Consider the following 17,596-nt stretch of genomic DNA (forward strand, 5'->3'; position numbering starts at 1 on the left):
GACTATCTTTAGATATTTCAAATTGAAATTCTCTGAGTTGTTTTAGTTCTGTAATTTTATAATAATTACTGTTTTTGTAGTTTAAAATATACGTACAAATATAGTTAATATAGAATAATAATGTAATTCATTCACTCGAATGTGTCAGAATTTTTTATTAATATTTGACACATTGTGTATCTGGTAGTTGTTGACCAATATTTATTGATAGGCAAGTCAGAGATTACACCTAAATGTATGTAGATACATCTGAAAGTGTATTTCAGAGATACAGAAACCTTTTTTTTTGTTTTTTTTTAAGTTCTGTAGCCTTTTTTGTCCCAGTACTGAATAAGTCATCAGTTATTAAAAAAAAAAAAAAAGGCCAAACAATCACTCTGTGACTTTGTAAAGAACTAATTGCTTTTTTCCTCACTAACTGCTCTGTGCACTGGTTATATTACTGTTGGATTCTTTAACTACTAATATGACTGCATTGCTGTGGTGTGTGAGGTTAATATGCTTGGGGTGTAATGTAATCACGCTGATATAACCTCTCTCTCCATTCATTTTGGACTACTTCCTGCTGCGCTTGCTAATACAGCCACCATAGAAGCAAAGGAGGGTCAAGGTACGCTGGCAGTACTGTGTCATCTCCTGCCCCTATATGCTGTGCTTTCTTCCCCTTTGTGTATTTTCGTGCCTTGCCGTTCACCTCAGTGTGTGTGTGTGTGTGTGTGTGTGTGTGTGTCTCGTACGAATCATGGAAAATCAGTATTTTTGCACCAACTAATTGAATTGAACGCAGCGGTTCACGTTTCATAAAGGCATTCCTTTCCCTTATGAGATTCAGATTTTACAAAAGAGCCTGAAATGACTCCGGGTCGATATTTTTTTTTATGATAAATGATGGGTGCGGACACTTGAAAGCATCCATGCAGTGAGGGAATGAGGCTCTGCTTCACCTCATTAATTAGCTGTTGCCTGTTGACCGTTAGTCCCGGGCCCTGGCTAGAGTGTGCTAATTCCCATGCTGCCATGCGATTGGCGGAGAGGCCAAGACCTTCCTCCGCCAAGCATTTTCAGATTCTAATCTCGTTACGACTCTGTGCTCCTAAGACGGTCTGTTCCCATTGACGCGTAACACTCTTGCCCGACGCTGCTGTAATGTACCCTAAGCTATTGTGCAGACAAATACAAACACACGCTCTGGCTTGAAATGTTAAGTGTGCCAGAGCAAGACACTCGAGTTGCTGACCTGATTTCTAAGTTCAGCTGCATCTCCATTTTTACTGGTGTTGAATGGGCGTCTTGTGTTTGCTCTGTCAACTGGAAACAGTCATGATTCATCTTGGCAGTTGCCTGGTGTTTTCAGAAATGCCATAGGACATAATAAGCCTGTTAGTTGTGCAAGATAACAATATAAATAAAATGACAAATTATATAAATAAACTTTTCTGATATTTCTGTACATTTTATGATATATTTTACTGCATCTCATAATTGTAGAATTGCAAGTTACTGTTGTTGTCACCATGTTTCTGTAGACCACCGTTTGTTTTTTACTGTCAGGTTTTTTTTTACAATTATATTCTTATATTTATACTAATTTACTGCTCATACTGTACACTACTGTTGAAAAGTTTGGAATCAGTAAGATTGTTTTGTTTTGTTTTACTTAGCAAAGATGCATTAAATTGATCAACATCAGACATTTGTTTCAGTAAGGACATTAATAAAGATTTCTTTTTCAAATAAATGCTGTACTTTTGAACTTTCTATTCATTTAAAAAATAAAGTTTCCACAAAACATTGATAATAAGAAATTTTTCTTAAGCATTTGCCATCATCACATCAATGAATTACATTTTAACATAATAAATTATAGTTATTTTAAGTTGTATGTTAATAATATTTTACATTAGTAGTGTTTTGCTATGTTTTTGATCAAATAAATGCAGCCTTGGTGAACATAAGATACTTAAAAACATTAAAAACTCTTACCAGTCCCAAACCGCTGAACTGTAGTGTACACAGCATGACATGAGGCAAAAAATTTGGTGTTGCGTATCATGTGACATGATGTTTGATTTGATTAATTTAGTCCATTTTAAAAAGCACCACAGTTGCATTTCCTTCATGGTTAAATAATTCGATAAATAGGCTTTTTGATCACTGCAAAAGCCCAAAGGTAAACTTATTTCAGTAAATGGCATACCGTTTGTTAATTGTCTCAAAATGTTTTGTTTTTTTTTCTCTACCTCATTTTCCTTTTTTTCCTTTTTCCCCGGTAGCCATCCAAGGTTTCTCTCCTACACGGAAAATCCGCAACTTCGAAGAAGCTCGTGGCCTGGACCGAATAAACGAACGGATGCCTCCTCGCAAGGACGGCCAGCAACCTGACGGTACCACAGTTAACACTGCCAACGAGAAAAACGGCACTGACGGGAATGTGTGAGGGGAGATTTTGCACTTTTCCTCTCCTCCATAGCATTGTCTCTTTCTCTGCCACGTTCTCCACAAGACAGACCCCTCAACTGCCGGATCCTGCAGAGGAGGGCCTTGAATGTGGAGAGGAATCATTCCACAGACGGGGAGAAAAATCACTTACAACGAAGTACAAACATGAGATTTTATTTATTAAATGAATTGTATTAGATGTACTTGATAGCAACATTTTAAAGATGAGTGAACATTTGAAAGTGTGCAAAAAACAGGTATACAGTCACAATGTGTCAACCTTTAAACTGCAGTTTTGTAACTCGAGAGCAGAGATGTGGGTTTAAGATGCTGCACAGATCAGAAGATCTAGTTAATCCCCGTTTTATAATATTGTATGTCGCAATGTATTCGGCAAGGGATGGTTTGACTGAATATACTGTTGTATGTTATCAATAAGCGATTTTATTAAGACAAAACAAACCTAAGGGAAATAAGTTAAACTGTAGGTTCATTTTTATATCTACGAAAGTAAACCTGTTTAATATTACTCTGTTTCAAGCAAGATTCAGACTGAATGAAAATATTAGCTGCTTTGGGTTCCATGTGTCTATTTCTACTTGGAAAAACTAGCATTTTTGTCCAAATACAGCCAGATGACACACCACATGCAAGCAGCCATAACATTGAAGTTGTTTGATTCTAAAAACAAAGCATGTCTTATGAAAGCATCACGTAATCTTACTTTTCTGTATCTGTACTTGAGGCTATTTCAGTCTCTTTAGAAATATCATTTGACAGTCTTTCAGGCTCACTTTACCTCATTTCTTTCTGCCACACTTCTCTTTTTGCTGTTTCTTAAAAAAGATGATAGATGAGTTATTATGTACAGTGAAATTCGTTAGTATGCCTATAAGCTCATGTACACTTGTAACAGCCAATGTGGGACGTGTGAAGTTGCTTTGATCGACTCGAAAGCCAAAGTCTTTTTTTTTTTTCACTGCAAAAGCCCAAAGGTAAACTTATTTCAGTAAATGGCATACCGTTTGTTAATTGTCTCAAAATGTTTTGTTTTTTTTTCTCTACCTCATTTTCCTTTTTTTCCTTTTTCCCCGGTAGCCATCCAAGGTTTCTCTCCTACACGGAAAATCCGCAACTTCGAAGAAGCTCGTGGCCTGGACCGAATAAACGAACGGATGCCTCCTCGCAAGGACGGCCAGCAACCTGACGGTACCACAGTTAACACTGCCAACGAGAAAAACGGCACTGACGGGAATGTGTGAGGGGAGATTTTGCACTTTTCCTCTCCTCCATAGCATTGTCTCTTTCTCTGCCACGTTCTCCACAAGACAGACCCCTCAACTGCCGGATCCTGCAGAGGAGGGCCTTGAATGTGGAGAGGAATCATTCCACAGACGGGGAGAAAAATCACTTACAACGAAGTACAAACATGAGATTTTATTTATTAAATGAATTGTATTAGATGTACTTGATAGCAACATTTTAAAGATGAGTGAACATTTGAAAGTGTGCAAAAAACAGGTATACAGTCACAATGTGTCAACCTTTAAACTGCAGTTTTGTAACTCGAGAGCAGAGATGTGGGTTTAAGATGCTGCACAGATCAGAAGATCTAGTTAATCCCCGTTTTATAATATTGTATGTCGCAATGTATTCGGCAAGGGATGGTTTGACTGAATATACTGTTGTATGTTATCAATAAGCGATTTTATTAAGACAAAACAAACCTAAGGGAAATAAGTTAAACTGTAGGTTCATTTTTATATCTACGAAAGTAAACCTGTTTAATATTACTCTGTTTCAAGCAAGATTCAGACTGAATGAAAATATTAGCTGCTTTGGGTTCCATGTGTCTATTTCTACTTGGAAAAACTAGCATTTTTGTCCAAATACAGCCAGATGACACACCACATGCAAGCAGCCATAACATTGAAGTTGTTTGATTCTAAAAACAAAGCATGTCTTATGAAAGCATCACGTAATCTTACTTTTCTGTATCTGTACTTGAGGCTATTTCAGTCTCTTTAGAAATATCATTTGACAGTCTTTCAGGCTCACTTTACCTCATTTCTTTCTGCCACACTTCTCTTTTTGCTGTTTCTTAAAAAAGATGATAGATGAGTTATTATGTACAGTGAAATTCGTTAGTATGCCTATAAGCTCATGTACACTTGTAACAGCCAATGTGGGACGTGTGAAGTTGCTTTGATCGACTCGAAAGCCAAAGTCTTTTTTTTTTTTGTGCCAGAGCTCTAACCAACCCTAATTTAGGGTATGATGGGGAGGTAATGAGGAATATTGCACTAAACGCAAGTCACTGTAAATAGAGAATGCCTACATGTTATATTGAATATCCTCTCTTTAAAGAATGTCCTCCAGGCCATCACTTAATGCAAAGTATTCAGCTTTCGCTCGTACAGACTATCGATTGCTTGAGACATTAACAAAGCATGCTGAGCTTGATAAACGTGTCACAAACTGACTTGGTGGTGTGAGCTGTAACACTATGTGAGGTATTGTGGTAAGGTTTTTTATTACATGGCTGCTTGTTTTAACAGGTTTAGGGAATGTTGTATGTCTCCACCTACTGTTGAGATACAGAACTTCAAGAGAATATAGAGGAAGAGCATTAAGCCTTCTAATGCACCTTTTTATTCATTTTACCAAGAGCAGCAAGTTCATCTGGTTTTAAAGCAGATTTAATCACGAGTTTGCGATGGTGTTGAATGTCTGATGCTATGCACATGATCAACCCACCCCATTTTCTGGAAGCATTTGAAATGTACATTTTAGACAACGGTTCATTTTGTAAAAAAATTTTTGTGTTTTATTTAGACCAAGTTTTTCACCTTTATTTTCTTATTTAAATACTGGACCGGTTCTTGACATGAGACTGGTTTATTTTCATTTCAAAATCTAATTCTATGACCAATATGTTGTGCTCATCTTTAGGTGTATGAATTCAGCTTTTATGACAAATAAATATGTGATTCCAGTGACACCTTCCAACATACAGCGTTTTCTGAAGTGTGTATGTGTGTGTTTTGCAGGATCAAATCAGTGCAGTATGTCTGTGGACCCTAAAGGGAACATTTGCTACATTTATTTGCATGTATTTCAAATGATACCAATGGAAGTACTGAGATTAAGCAGCTGATCTGGGATGAGTTCTACTGTTTTCCTAGAATGGTTTAACAGGGTGTGAGCTGGTCTTGGTATACTGGCAACGTGAACTTCTAACGGAGTGATGAGGAAGTTTGAATCTAAGTTTCTGTTTGCATTCAAGAGTTGAAATGGTGAGTATTAGGCCTTCAGAGGCTCAATGAAGTCCCTGAAACACATTTGTGGGTATGTGTCAAAATGTTGTTTATGCACAATTATAGCATCATTAAAAATACAATATGGGAATTTAATTGGACAACCATTTTATCAAGTACTTGTAACACAAGGCCACCATAAACTTCTTGATATTTTGTAGATGTATCCGTTGAGACGACAAATAAAAACTGAAATACCATGGACCTCATGTTTGGTCATATTTTCTTGATTTTTAATCAGTTGGTTAAAAAAACAATAATCAGAATGTGATTCAACATGCAAATATATTTCAGTCATACATTCACATTGCATTTTACAAAACAATACATTTTCATAAATATAAAACTAAATAGTAACCACAAAAATGTTATTTAAAAGCAATTTTTAAGTAAAATTTAATAAACTTTAGAAAGTCAACTTTCTAATGTGAACTTTCTGTGGAAGTGAGTCGGCTATTTTTACTAACTGAAAATCATTACTATACAGAAGGCAGGCTCAATTATACAGGAACAGACTGTACAAATAAATAGTGAAATTTAAAAATCGCTTTTTCGGTTAAAAACAAAACGTGACTTAAAATTCATCATGTCACTCAAGGACAATCTTTTACACACTAACATTCATTTAGGTGTGCTGGTCTAATGCATGTGGCTTATTTTCACAGACATTTGTCTTCTCTTGAAGAGTTTAGCAAGCCTTAGGCTCATAACACACTTCTATCCGATCTGCAGGGTCTGGAGTGTGCTGGTTCCACTTCTTGAGGTTTGACAGGTGCTAGACATCACACCCTTGGAGGAGGTGGTCTAAGGGCCTGCGGGGGAGAGAATTAACAAGGCTCTAAATAGTCCGAAAAATATCTCATGTTTCTAAAGTAATTATAATGTATTCTCTTTTTTCTTTTAAGTAAACATGGATGCTAAATGAATAAATGTATGTTTGTCAAATATAGTCTCTATCATTTCATCCAAATTTTCTTAGCCTCAGACCGGAAGCATAAAGGTATAGTGCACCCAAATTCTTCCTTGTTTTTATAGCAAAATTAAATACACTGTATGGTGACCAAGGCTGTTTAGCAAACTTTTAAGGCCACATTTTCAGTCAATAAATTACAGTCTGTTACGCTGTAAGTAATATATCACTATTTCAACATTTCTTCAGTGGACGTTGAATATTACACAAGTCACATGGATTACTGGTACTTTAGCAATGCTTTTTCATCATTTTGGCACTTGACAGTCCCTGATCTCCCTCTACTTCTGTTGTATGTAAACCGTATGGGTTCCACAGAAGACAGTAAGTCATAATTGGTTTAAAACAACATTAGGAATTTTCATTTTAGGTTGATTAACTACTATTCCTTTAAATACTGATGTAAACATCAGTCTTTACACATTATGTAGAGTTAGCTTTGCTACCTGTCGCGCATTTAGGTAGTCATTATGCAGACCTCCGGATTGAACTGAAGAGGGTGGAGGTGGAGGAGGTGCTGTAGGCCTTATTACCTATAGAATAAACAAAGAGATCACAAAGTCCTGATAACGCTTTCATTTGGTATAGATTGTGCTTGTTGTTAAATGAGATGATGAAATTTCATCAGATGTGACCGCAAGTTACCAGAGACGGCTTCTGATTTGGTGTCGACTGATGGCTGTAGTCAGGGATGTCGACTACATGAACTTTCTGCTGCCTTGGATGGCTATTAAGAAAACGGCAGCATTAAATGCACTTGATTTATTGACTTCCTCCAGTGTTTAAGTGTTGGTTTCTTATACTCTTACCTGAGTGAATGTGGCGTGCTCTTTCTGCGCTTGTAAAAGAAGACGGCCAGTCCAATTAGAAGTATCCCAATCAGGATGCAGACAACCACGACAATGGCTATTGTCACCGCTAGAAATGCAAAGAGGCAAAAAAATCTTATTTGTGATCCTCCAAACAAAAAGAATATGAGGCTATTTTGAATACAGTGTCTGTGGTATACCTTTAGAAGAACCTTCACTTTCTGCTGGTGTTTCACAATCTGGAGGCAGCCATCCAGTTTCACATCTGCACTCCTTTCTGTGGTCACAAACCTGTAGCATATACACTTACATTAATTCTTCTAAAACAAGTTGTACAATATGTATAACTTATGAAAGAATATTATATTAAGACCTGAAATAGTCAAAAAGCATTACATGGAAATGTCCCCATTGTAGGACGAATAAAGGTTTATCTAATCTAATCTATTTGTGGCATTTTATGAGGAAACGAGAAGTTAGTGTTAGAGAAAGGCATATTTTGGGTCATACCGCATGGCCTCTGCATTTGGCGGAGCAGTTTGTTGCTTTGTAAGCCGTCTCTAGGTCAACACACTCATTCTGGTTACAAACCTGAGAAAACAAACACATCATTAGTGTCAAATTATAATGCTTCCTGATAGCAAACCTATAAAGTTTCTTTTATTAGAGGTGATTGAAGGAGTTCATTGTTATTGAGCTACAAGGAAGTTTGGGAATAACTGGCATGTATCTAGAGACCAGTCTTACCAGTCCTTCCCCACATTTGGTGCCTGTGTCGACTTGACCATAATCTTTTTCAGGATCGCTGTAGAATGTGGCTTTACAATTGTTGAATTTTACTAGCCGTCCATAATTGGGATTTGCATTGCCATCTTCGCAGAACAGTTTTCCACACATCACATCTCTACAGATAGACAAAAAAGATTGGTGTTTGATCAGACAGTGAAGGGATATGATAAGGGATTAATGGATGGACTGATAAATGTAAAATCTTACTGTCTTTGGCATCCAATATATATATTGCCATTGCGTTTGCAGTAGGCGAAGTATTCCGCTCTTGTGTTCTGGTTGTAGCAATAGTCTCGAGCCACCACAGCAGCTTGATTTATTTGAATAAAAAGAAAAATTAGCACAGTCATATGGGGCTCAACACAAATTTTTCACTATTGTGTTGCATCAATACTGTACTCACTTGGACCCCACATTTTAATGCACTGCTCCTCTCTCTGTGGGCACTGGCCATTGTAGCAATAGCCTTTTCCATTCTTGCAAGGGAGTCCATTGACTGTAAAGACGTCTTCAGGACACTCGGCTGATTTTCCAGTGCATGACTCTGGCAAATCACAGTCATCATTTTTTGGACGACACACATGTGCGGCTGACATGATCTGATGGGGAGGAAAAACATATTGGTATTGGCCTATAAATGAATGAAAGTAGGCCAGGCCTATAAATGAATGAAACCTTTTTTGAGATGTTGACATTTCAAATTATTGAAAACAATGACACATTATTTTGAATGTATTTCTTGTAATATTAATGTTATATTTTGAACTATTTCGTTTCATCCGGTTTAAAAAGTTTGAAATGTGATTGGTACGAAAACCCGCGGAGAAGCGTCATTTGATTCTATTCATTATTCATGAGGGGAACGCCCCTCGATTCATTTTCCTCCAATCACTGCCTGATGCAGGAGAGCGGAATTCAAAACCACTATCTATGAAGCAACGTTGACAGAGACGCAGTTTCAGCGCAGTGCGGTAAGTCTAGTCCGTTTTTAATCTTTTGTTGTGCTCCAAGAACCAGAGACCTTTAGTTGCACATATTCCATTTACACAAAGAAAGGCATTGGTTCAGCGGCACCCGGGCTGATCATGAAAGCGATTTATTAGTGATAAAGATTTTTGCCAAATATATAGGCCTTCTTTAGCAGTTAAAGAATTGTTAAAACGTATCGAGCTTGAGTGTATGCTGCTACCAAACGCACTAAAGCGGCTGTGTTAATCTGATACTTTATTGATTTGATGAATGTTATGGCAAAATGCCCCCAACTCTTTGAATCTTACCTTACAATTCTCACAACATTCCCCTGTTGCACATTGTGAGCCCTCTGTCAGTTTGCAGGTGGTGGCATTGCAGCATGGGTTTGTACACTCCTATAGGTTGTGAAATAAAGACAATGAGTATGTCTTAAGATGTCTTAGCATTTTAGGTGTGTTTGCTCTGGGCACATAAGAAATTGTATTTTAAGTACTAGTTCTGAGGATCTAGAAAAGCTCTTGGAAAGTAATTTACATGCCAAACAATGAATAAATGAACATCCAGTAAAAGTATGCGGTCCATCCTACACAATTTCTGGCCAAATAGAAGAGATGACTAATGTAGTGCATGTATAAACAGATTTGCAGTAATTAATACATGCATTCCATCATCTTATTTTCACACTGCCGCGAAAGATAATATGGGAGATTGACAATCCCATCTCCTCCCATAGGCACACCAAACACAACACTACTTTAGTGATTCATTGTCAGATGTAGAGTATAGCCTACTGGAAAACATTCCTGTTGAGAATTGTCTGTGCATGTCTTGACATTATCTTGCTTCTGATAGTATATAGATGTGACTTGTTGAGTATACATTTAAATTTTAGGGTCTTCCCATGTCATTCTAAGGCCCTGTCCACACGAACGCGGGTATTTTCAAAACCGCAGCTTTTTCTATGGGGTTTGGCCGTTCGTCCACACACAAACGCAGTACCAGGTCACTGAAACCAAACATTTTTGAAAACTCCTGCCAGGGTGAAGATTCTCAAATACTCTGGTTGCAGTGTTATCGTGTAGACAGCGAAACCGGAGATTTTGGCTTGTGATGTCGGAACATGCGCTATTATCTCCGCCTACTGGAAACTTTTTCAGGCTTCTGATTGACCAACATGGCTTTACGGTTGAGATTATATCGCCACCTGTTGGCTTGGCATGCTCTTGACAGTGCTTCATAGCATGCTTTTGCGTTTTCATGTGGACGGAGATTTTTTTTAAAACGGAAGAAGGAAGAACTCCGTTTATAAAAATACCCATGTACGTGTGGACATGGCCTAAATTTACATTTTTCAGTACCTTTCAACAAATAAGTTTCTTTGGTACTTTTCTTTGATATTTTGAGTAACTTACTTGAAATAAATCTGTTGACATTTTTCAGACATTTAAGAAACCCTAGTCCGCTTACCTGCACTGTTCCACAGTCACATTGTTCTCCTATCTCCACAAATCCATTTCCACATACAGGTGGCTGAATCAATTCTTTTGGTTTGGGCATATTCATAAGACATTCTGGGTTTTTGTTGTTCAGGTAGTCTACATAGCTACTACTACTGCAGCTGCTGAAGTGTTGAGGGATGAAATAGCTGCGGAGATATGGAGCAGTGATATTATTTGCTCAGAACTTTTGTTTTGACTCTCCATGAATTTCAAAATAAAACATTACAGTAGAAATTGCTTGGAAAAAAAAATACTAAGCTAATGAAGTTCAACTGGTACACAGTAAGTACCTGAGAGCAGCTGTCATAATGCATGTGCCATCAGAACAAACGCAGCTGCTGCTGTCGTGACTCATGCCCAGATTGTGCCCCATCTCATGGGCCATAGTAGCCCCCACTGCTATAGCCTTAGAGTTGTGATCCTTTGAAGAGGAATAAACAGTTAGGTCCAGGCTTAGCATTGACGAAAACATAGATTTTTATTGAAATGTTAATTTAGTCTATATTATGATGAAGTATTAAGATTAATTTGGCACAAAGTAAAGAAAAAGGCATTGCAACAAAAAGCGATACACTACATCAAAATTTTTTATTCTCTTTAAAAAACATGCAAATGTATTTGTTCGTAATATTACTGCATTTGATGAATGAATTAATAAAACACCCTAAATCCATCTTCATACATCTACATATATCCTTTTTTTATTGTAATCCTATCAGATTATTTATTTTCATTAATGCAAGTTTCATTACATATTTTTGGCAAATATGTTTGTGACTTGTTATGAGCGAATATTAGTACCTGCACAATCCCTGTTGATAGACCTCCACACAGAGTTCCAATGTAAGCTAGACCCACAGTTGCTCCATCAAGGTTGATTGCACTGAGAGAAGGACAAAAAAATTAATGTTTAATCCAAATTCAACTGATCCTGCTGGATTACATTTAGTTAGTGGTTAAAGTGTGTCGTCTTTCGGTTTCAGTTTTTAAACCATTTCAAAGTAGAACACAATAGCACAGCTCGAAGCAGACAAAGTATTTAAGAAGTTCTGAGCTGATCTGATTAACAGTATTGTATTTTCCCCACATGAGAGCTGACCTAAGGAGGTGGGCGTTGTCGTGCTTCTGTCTTTTGATGAGATCGTTGTTCCTCCACTGGGTAAAGCTGTCCAAGGTAGCTCCAGCAACAGGAGAAACTGTTATCTTATCGCTATCTGTCCAGACTTCAAATCCAGTCAGAGCAATGAATGTGTTGATTTCTTTATATACCTGCACACCAAGAAAAGAGTGAAAGAAGATAATTGTATGTTATTGTATATTGTGTACAGTGGGGTCCAAAAGTCTGAAACCATTAGAGATTTCTTTTTCTGATTACATATCTTTTTAAATGACAAATTGTATTATTAAAAAAATCAACAATACGCTATTCATCACACGTTGTTACAATTAGTATTTTGTATGCAAAATACTGACACTGACTCGCGAGCTTATGGGAAACTTTGAGCCATGTTATCCTGCATGATTTGCATCTTGTGTGCTTCAGTGGAAGCAAGGTAGCCATAGACCTTGTCAAAAATTTGATAAATCTAGAACCTAGAAGTGCAGAATCTTAAATATTTCTTACTCATTTTATGCCATTATGCCACTTTTGAAACAAGCTTTTAAATGGAGTTTAAATCTCAGGTTTTTAGATATTTGGACTCCACTCTTTATACGTTTTGTACTAGTGCAACACTATAAATGGTTTTTACTAAAGTACTAAACCAGTACTCATCAGAAGATCTGTAGATGGCAAAGATCTGTATCTAGTCATGTGATTAGTTATCACACTCAAGAATCCTTGTTATCACAGGTTTTAGTTGCAATATCCTGTATGATGATCCATAAATGTTGGCATGCTGGAATTTTTTGATAACATGCGTCATCAGTGACTCACATTATTGATGTAATTGATGATCTCAAATATCCTCTTTCTCAACTTCTGAAGATCGCTGTCCATTTTCTTGTACTGAGGGGGAACAAAAAATTTAATGATGAATCCAAGCATTTCGTCACTCAATCACACTTCTATAAGGATACACTTTCTGAAATCTGTTAGCATCAGTGTTTTTAAATGCACTGTGACAAATTTAGAAACAGTTTGATTCTATAAAAACCACAATGCTGAACAAGCACAAAATGTATGTTACTTTAAGCCAGGGATTTTTTTTTGTATTAGAACTCCTATATCATATGATAGTCACTGAGGCCCCAAAAAATCTGTGAATCATTTTTAGATGAGTTATTCTTCATCAAGGTGCATTTATTCCAGCTCTTACTTCGCTGTTGTCTGCCACAAGGAAGAGCTCGATGTATTTTTGTTGCTGGAACAAAGTTGGCCCCTGATCAAGAGGAAGCAAATAGATGGAAAATAGAGAACAGAATAATTATTTCAGTGACAAAACAAAAAAGAACTACCATACTTTAGTGCATGTACTGTACAATATTAGGTTAATCTGGGACATTTTTTGCACTTCAGACTTCTGCAATTTATTGCGATCGTCACCTTAACATTGCAGAACAACGAATAAGACTTTATCACATGACCCGTCTGAATGTGGTTTATCCTTGTGAAACTTTAACTTTGCTTTGCTGCTTTTTGCAATGCTAAAGTAGCTGAATAGACCGTCTTACTGAGGAACGAGAACGACTTTTGAGAATGCGTGGAGGAGCGCCTTCCTCACTCTCGTCCCAAGTAGTGTTGGTGACTCCACACACTCTAGCCGTCTCTTCATTTACATCTTCGTTCTTAAAGACAGCATGGTCACCATCACCATCCTCGGACAACGGCTCGATCAGAAACCTCTGCTCCTCTGTTTGGAAATAGCCTCTGTGAAGAAAATTCACATAATGGGCACAATGTCTTTTGTATGTCTTTTGTAGGGACTTTTGGCCTGGTTACAGAGAGTAGTAAGCCTGTGGAAATCAAAGCAATTGGCACAAGATGTGACTTAATCAGGGGTGCTTGGTAAACCATGTGTAATTTGCGTGTCTCATTTATCTAAGCAAGAAATGCAAGTCATGCTGTAACTTCTGTTCATTGCAGAAAAGCGAAGAACGTGCTTGAGGCAACAAACTGACTGAATACAGTCATAGTAATAGCAGTAGAGATTGTAGAAAGAAGCATTTTAAAGATGTATATGTGTACTTTTGTTAAAGCAAGTTAATATGAGATTGTAAAAGTTCAAAAGAAATGTCTTTTAAAATTGTTTCCCTACCGTAATCCATCACAGGTGCTCATGCTAACCGATGACTTGCTGTCATTGACTATTTTCCCATGATAATAGCATAAGTCCTATGGAAGAAAAAGAGTATTAAATAAATCTTTCACTCTATGGATTATATGTTATGTATGTCATATGTTAGTAATACTGGTTGTAGTATACCAGATCCTCAGGTGTGGTTGTGACAAGCATCCCATCTTCAGTGTAATAAGTTTCGCTATAGTCTTTCGTCAATAGGCCACTGTTGACCAACACACATTTCTCAGATCAGTAACAAATGGCTCATTAATGGACAAATCGCAATTTGTAACGTGGGAACTGCAGTTTTAAAATGACATACAAATGTTCGACTTTGACAATGAGGAACTTTTTTAAATGACAACAAGCGGATATACAAAAATGATGACAAAGGAGTAACTGGGGAGACAGGCTCACTCATTTTTCTGGAGGTGCATTTCAATGTCTCTACCTCCCAGTGTCATAGCGTATTTCACTGTGTCAGGTCTTGACTGCAGGGGATGAAAAGAAATCAAATTTAGTTTGATTAAAATATTTAAACATGGAATTTAGAGGTGGGTTGATGAGAACTCACATTTAAGTCTCTTTTTTGTAGTGCATGCAATCTGATTGGTCGAACAATCTCATACACCTTTTTTCCATCTAGTTCAGGAATGTGACCGACTATAGCAGATTGATAAACAGAGGGAATTATTGACACTGAATCACAGATTAGTCATAAAGTACATACATACAGTAATGTTTTTTTATATATAGCCTGTAGATATAGACTTTTAGACGTCAGAACTATTCCAACTGATCCAAATATTTTAGTGAAAGCACAAGTGTAAACTTTTAACCTGCTGGTTTAGGTGATTACTGCCAACAGACTTACGGGGATCTGTTATTTTAATGTTATGAGCAAAATCGGTAGACAATAATCTCTGTCCAAGTTTGATCTTCTTTTTTTCCTTAAAGCGTGTTTGTTTTACTGTAAGAAAATCTGCCCTAATAAAAATTTGTTGTTAATGTTCATTAGGGTGAAACAATGGTATCTCATGTTCTTGTTTTAAAAGTAGCAAATGTTTCATCTAGAGATGCACCGATTGCAATTTTCTTGGCCGATTCCGATTTTTTTGTTAGTGTGATCTGCCGATACCGATTTTAGCCGATTCCGATTTTCTTTCTAAGAACTATAATTGACAGCATATACAAACAAAAATAGACTTTTCTTCAACACAAAGTTTTTTCATAAAAAAAACAAAAAGTCAGTAATAAAATAAGAACACAAAAAAATTGCAAACAACCATAAAAAAACACAAGTAAAAAGTAAGAACAAATAAAAAAAATGGCAAACAACGGCATAAATAAATGCAATAGAATAAAGAGAGCTATGAAACTTAAGTTTTTCAGGTTAAGTAAGTTTTTATTCAGGTAAGAAATACTACAGAAATTAAAGTAATCAAATGTAAAATAACACATCCAGTGTTATCTTTTGCATCAAACTTATCTTTCCAGTGCATCAGCAACAACCAGTTTCAACAACCAGATGCATTTACACTTGTCGAGTTTAGTCTGGAATGCGGCCCAGACCACCTCCTGAAGTGGTTTGAGCGATCGGATTTATATCCGTCTCGAATGCGTTTCGGAGGGCATTTACACCTGGTCTTTACACGGTCGGATAGCTATCCGATCAGAAAAAAAAACGCATGAAGTGACCAGGTGTAAACAGGCCCATGTTACACAAATGCGTTCTCTTTCTCAACTATTTAACGTTCCAAAACTGACTGTGTTTAACTGGATACTCGCCAAGACGGGCATTTTTACATAATTTATGTATTTGAACGTTTTAGCGCAGTTAGCCACTCATTTCGGTATTTGTGGCTCACAAGCTATTTGAGACTGAGTGCGGCTTGTGTGCGCTCCACTAATATTGATCTGTTTTGGTGCGCGCGTGTTTGGTGTAAGCGCGATACCTGCGGGAATGACTAAAATAATGTGCAATACAAGCATTTAACCGGAGCGAATGAGACGTGTGTGAGAGAGAAGGGGTCGTCGGAGAGAAGAGAGCAAGAATGCGCAGCTGATGTTATTGCCTGTGCCGCTGGTAACAAAACGGATCGGCTCAAAATCGGAAGGAAGTGAGACTGATCGGCCGATCACCGATCCGGGCCGATCATGATGAAAATCGGCCGATTCCGATCCCTGGCCGATCGATCGGTGCATCTCTAGTTTCATCAATTTAGCAAATTAGACTCTGCAAAGAATAGAGAAGCATGGTATTTTTTTACGGTGTAGCTTCAACATCAGCAATAGCACAATCTGTCTCAGATCTGATACAAAGCAAATGCATTAATCAAAGGGTGTGCTGTTGTTATTGAGCCTAAAGTATTTAACTGCACTCTCAGAAAAAAAGATTCAAAAGGTATGAAAGCTGTCACTGGGGCAGTACCACCTTTTCAAAAGGTACAAATATGTTATGTGTACCATACTAATATGTACATTTAAAGGTATATATTAGTTATTAGTTAAAGGTACATATTAGTCACATACTTAAATGCACCCTTTCGGGATAAATAAGGGACAAAGCTGTAATTTTTTTTTTTTTTAAGATAACGCCCCAGTGACCGCTTGTACTTTTTTTTTTTTTTGCAGCCCTTTCATGTAATCAAATAGTCTAATATGCACCAAAAAGTGACAGGGAGATTAAATAAAACAAAAAGAATTGATAACCGTTTATATTATAGTTAAGTACTGAATTAATATTAATACATAATATGCTTGTGAATTAACCTTTTTAGTATTAATACTATTTATTATACTGTTTTGGTATTGGTTCAGTTGTATTTTGTTATATTTGCATGTAATACGTAGACACTACAATCTAACGTGTTACCAGTGATTTCATATGAATTAATTGCTTCATGTCTTCTTGGGAACATTATCTAAAATATGCAGCAATGATTTGAAATGATGTAAAACAATACTGTTTTAAAATTTTATATACACACACATATATATATTATATATGTATGTATATATATCATGCAGAGCAAATACTGCATTGTATATCATTTGCATGATTTACCTGACTCAAGGATCAAGATAAAGATCAAGGATCTGTACAAATAAAAATATCACATACTTTTGCAATGTAAGTTCTATAATTCTAAAATCGAACACTCTTTCAATTCACTCTTTTTTCAATTCACAAAACACTCTTTGACTTAGTCAGCGCGGTGCAGTATTACAGCTGAAGTGTCCACAGCAGTGCAGTGATAAGTTAATCAGTCATTGTGGAGCAGAGGCACTGGTGTATCCAGTATCTTACCTGTGGGATCGAGTGAAACACACAGAGCAAATATCCACAACATCAGATGTCTTCTGGCCATTGTCAGTGTACAGAACTGAAACAGGATCGTTTGGTTAAGCAAAGTTTTATAGTTCAGTTGAAGTGTTTTGTAGGCTCCACACAAGCACTTTCAGGAAATGACACAGAGGTATAAAAGATTAGTGACATGCTTGGACACGCCCCTGAGAG

General features: G+C 36.9%; 2 protein-coding genes across 5 annotated transcripts in view; one reads left to right on the plus strand and one right to left on the minus strand.

Moving 5' to 3' along the window:
• LOC107709853 (serine/threonine-protein phosphatase 2B catalytic subunit gamma isoform-like) overlaps positions 1–3,356 on the plus strand; it is a 78,202-nt gene extending 74,846 nt beyond the window's left edge. For 2 of the 4 annotated variants that reach the window (XM_016514500.1, XM_016514501.1), the window contains exons 13-14: positions 584–610; positions 2,274–3,356. In XM_016514500.1, the coding sequence (XP_016369986.1) occupies positions 584–610; positions 2,274–2,437 (191 nt within the window). In that variant the 3' untranslated portion in view covers positions 2,438–3,356. The remainder of the gene's footprint in view (positions 1–583; positions 611–2,273) is intronic. The other 2 variants (XM_016514502.1, XM_016514503.1) reach the window with 1 other exon arrangement.
• A 3,061-nt stretch (positions 3,357–6,417) lies between these two features.
• LOC107709852 (zinc metalloproteinase-disintegrin-like batroxstatin-1) lies at positions 6,418–17,521 on the minus strand. The gene is made up of 22 exons (XM_016514499.1): positions 17,387–17,521; positions 14,651–14,739; positions 14,494–14,567; positions 14,221–14,299; positions 14,053–14,129; positions 13,469–13,664; positions 13,114–13,176; positions 12,732–12,803; positions 11,895–12,064; positions 11,597–11,678; positions 11,086–11,216; positions 10,764–10,941; positions 9,602–9,691; positions 8,728–8,923; positions 8,532–8,634; positions 8,283–8,439; positions 8,046–8,126; positions 7,736–7,826; positions 7,536–7,644; positions 7,372–7,453; positions 7,173–7,259; positions 6,418–6,568 (listed from the first exon to the last, which is right to left on the minus strand). Exons 1-22 carry the CDS (start codon positions 17,445–17,447, stop codon positions 6,539–6,541), a joined length of 2,298 nt encoding a protein of 765 aa, XP_016369985.1. The 5' UTR covers positions 17,448–17,521; the 3' UTR covers positions 6,418–6,538.
• Positions 17,522–17,596: the final 75 nt, after the last annotated feature.

Source organism: Sinocyclocheilus rhinocerous, unplaced genomic scaffold (genome assembly GCF_001515625.1).
Source record: "Sinocyclocheilus rhinocerous isolate Xijiao unplaced genomic scaffold, SAMN03320098_v1.1 scaffold926, whole genome shotgun sequence".
Classification (NCBI taxonomy): Eukaryota; Metazoa; Chordata; class Actinopteri; order Cypriniformes; family Cyprinidae; genus Sinocyclocheilus; species Sinocyclocheilus rhinocerous.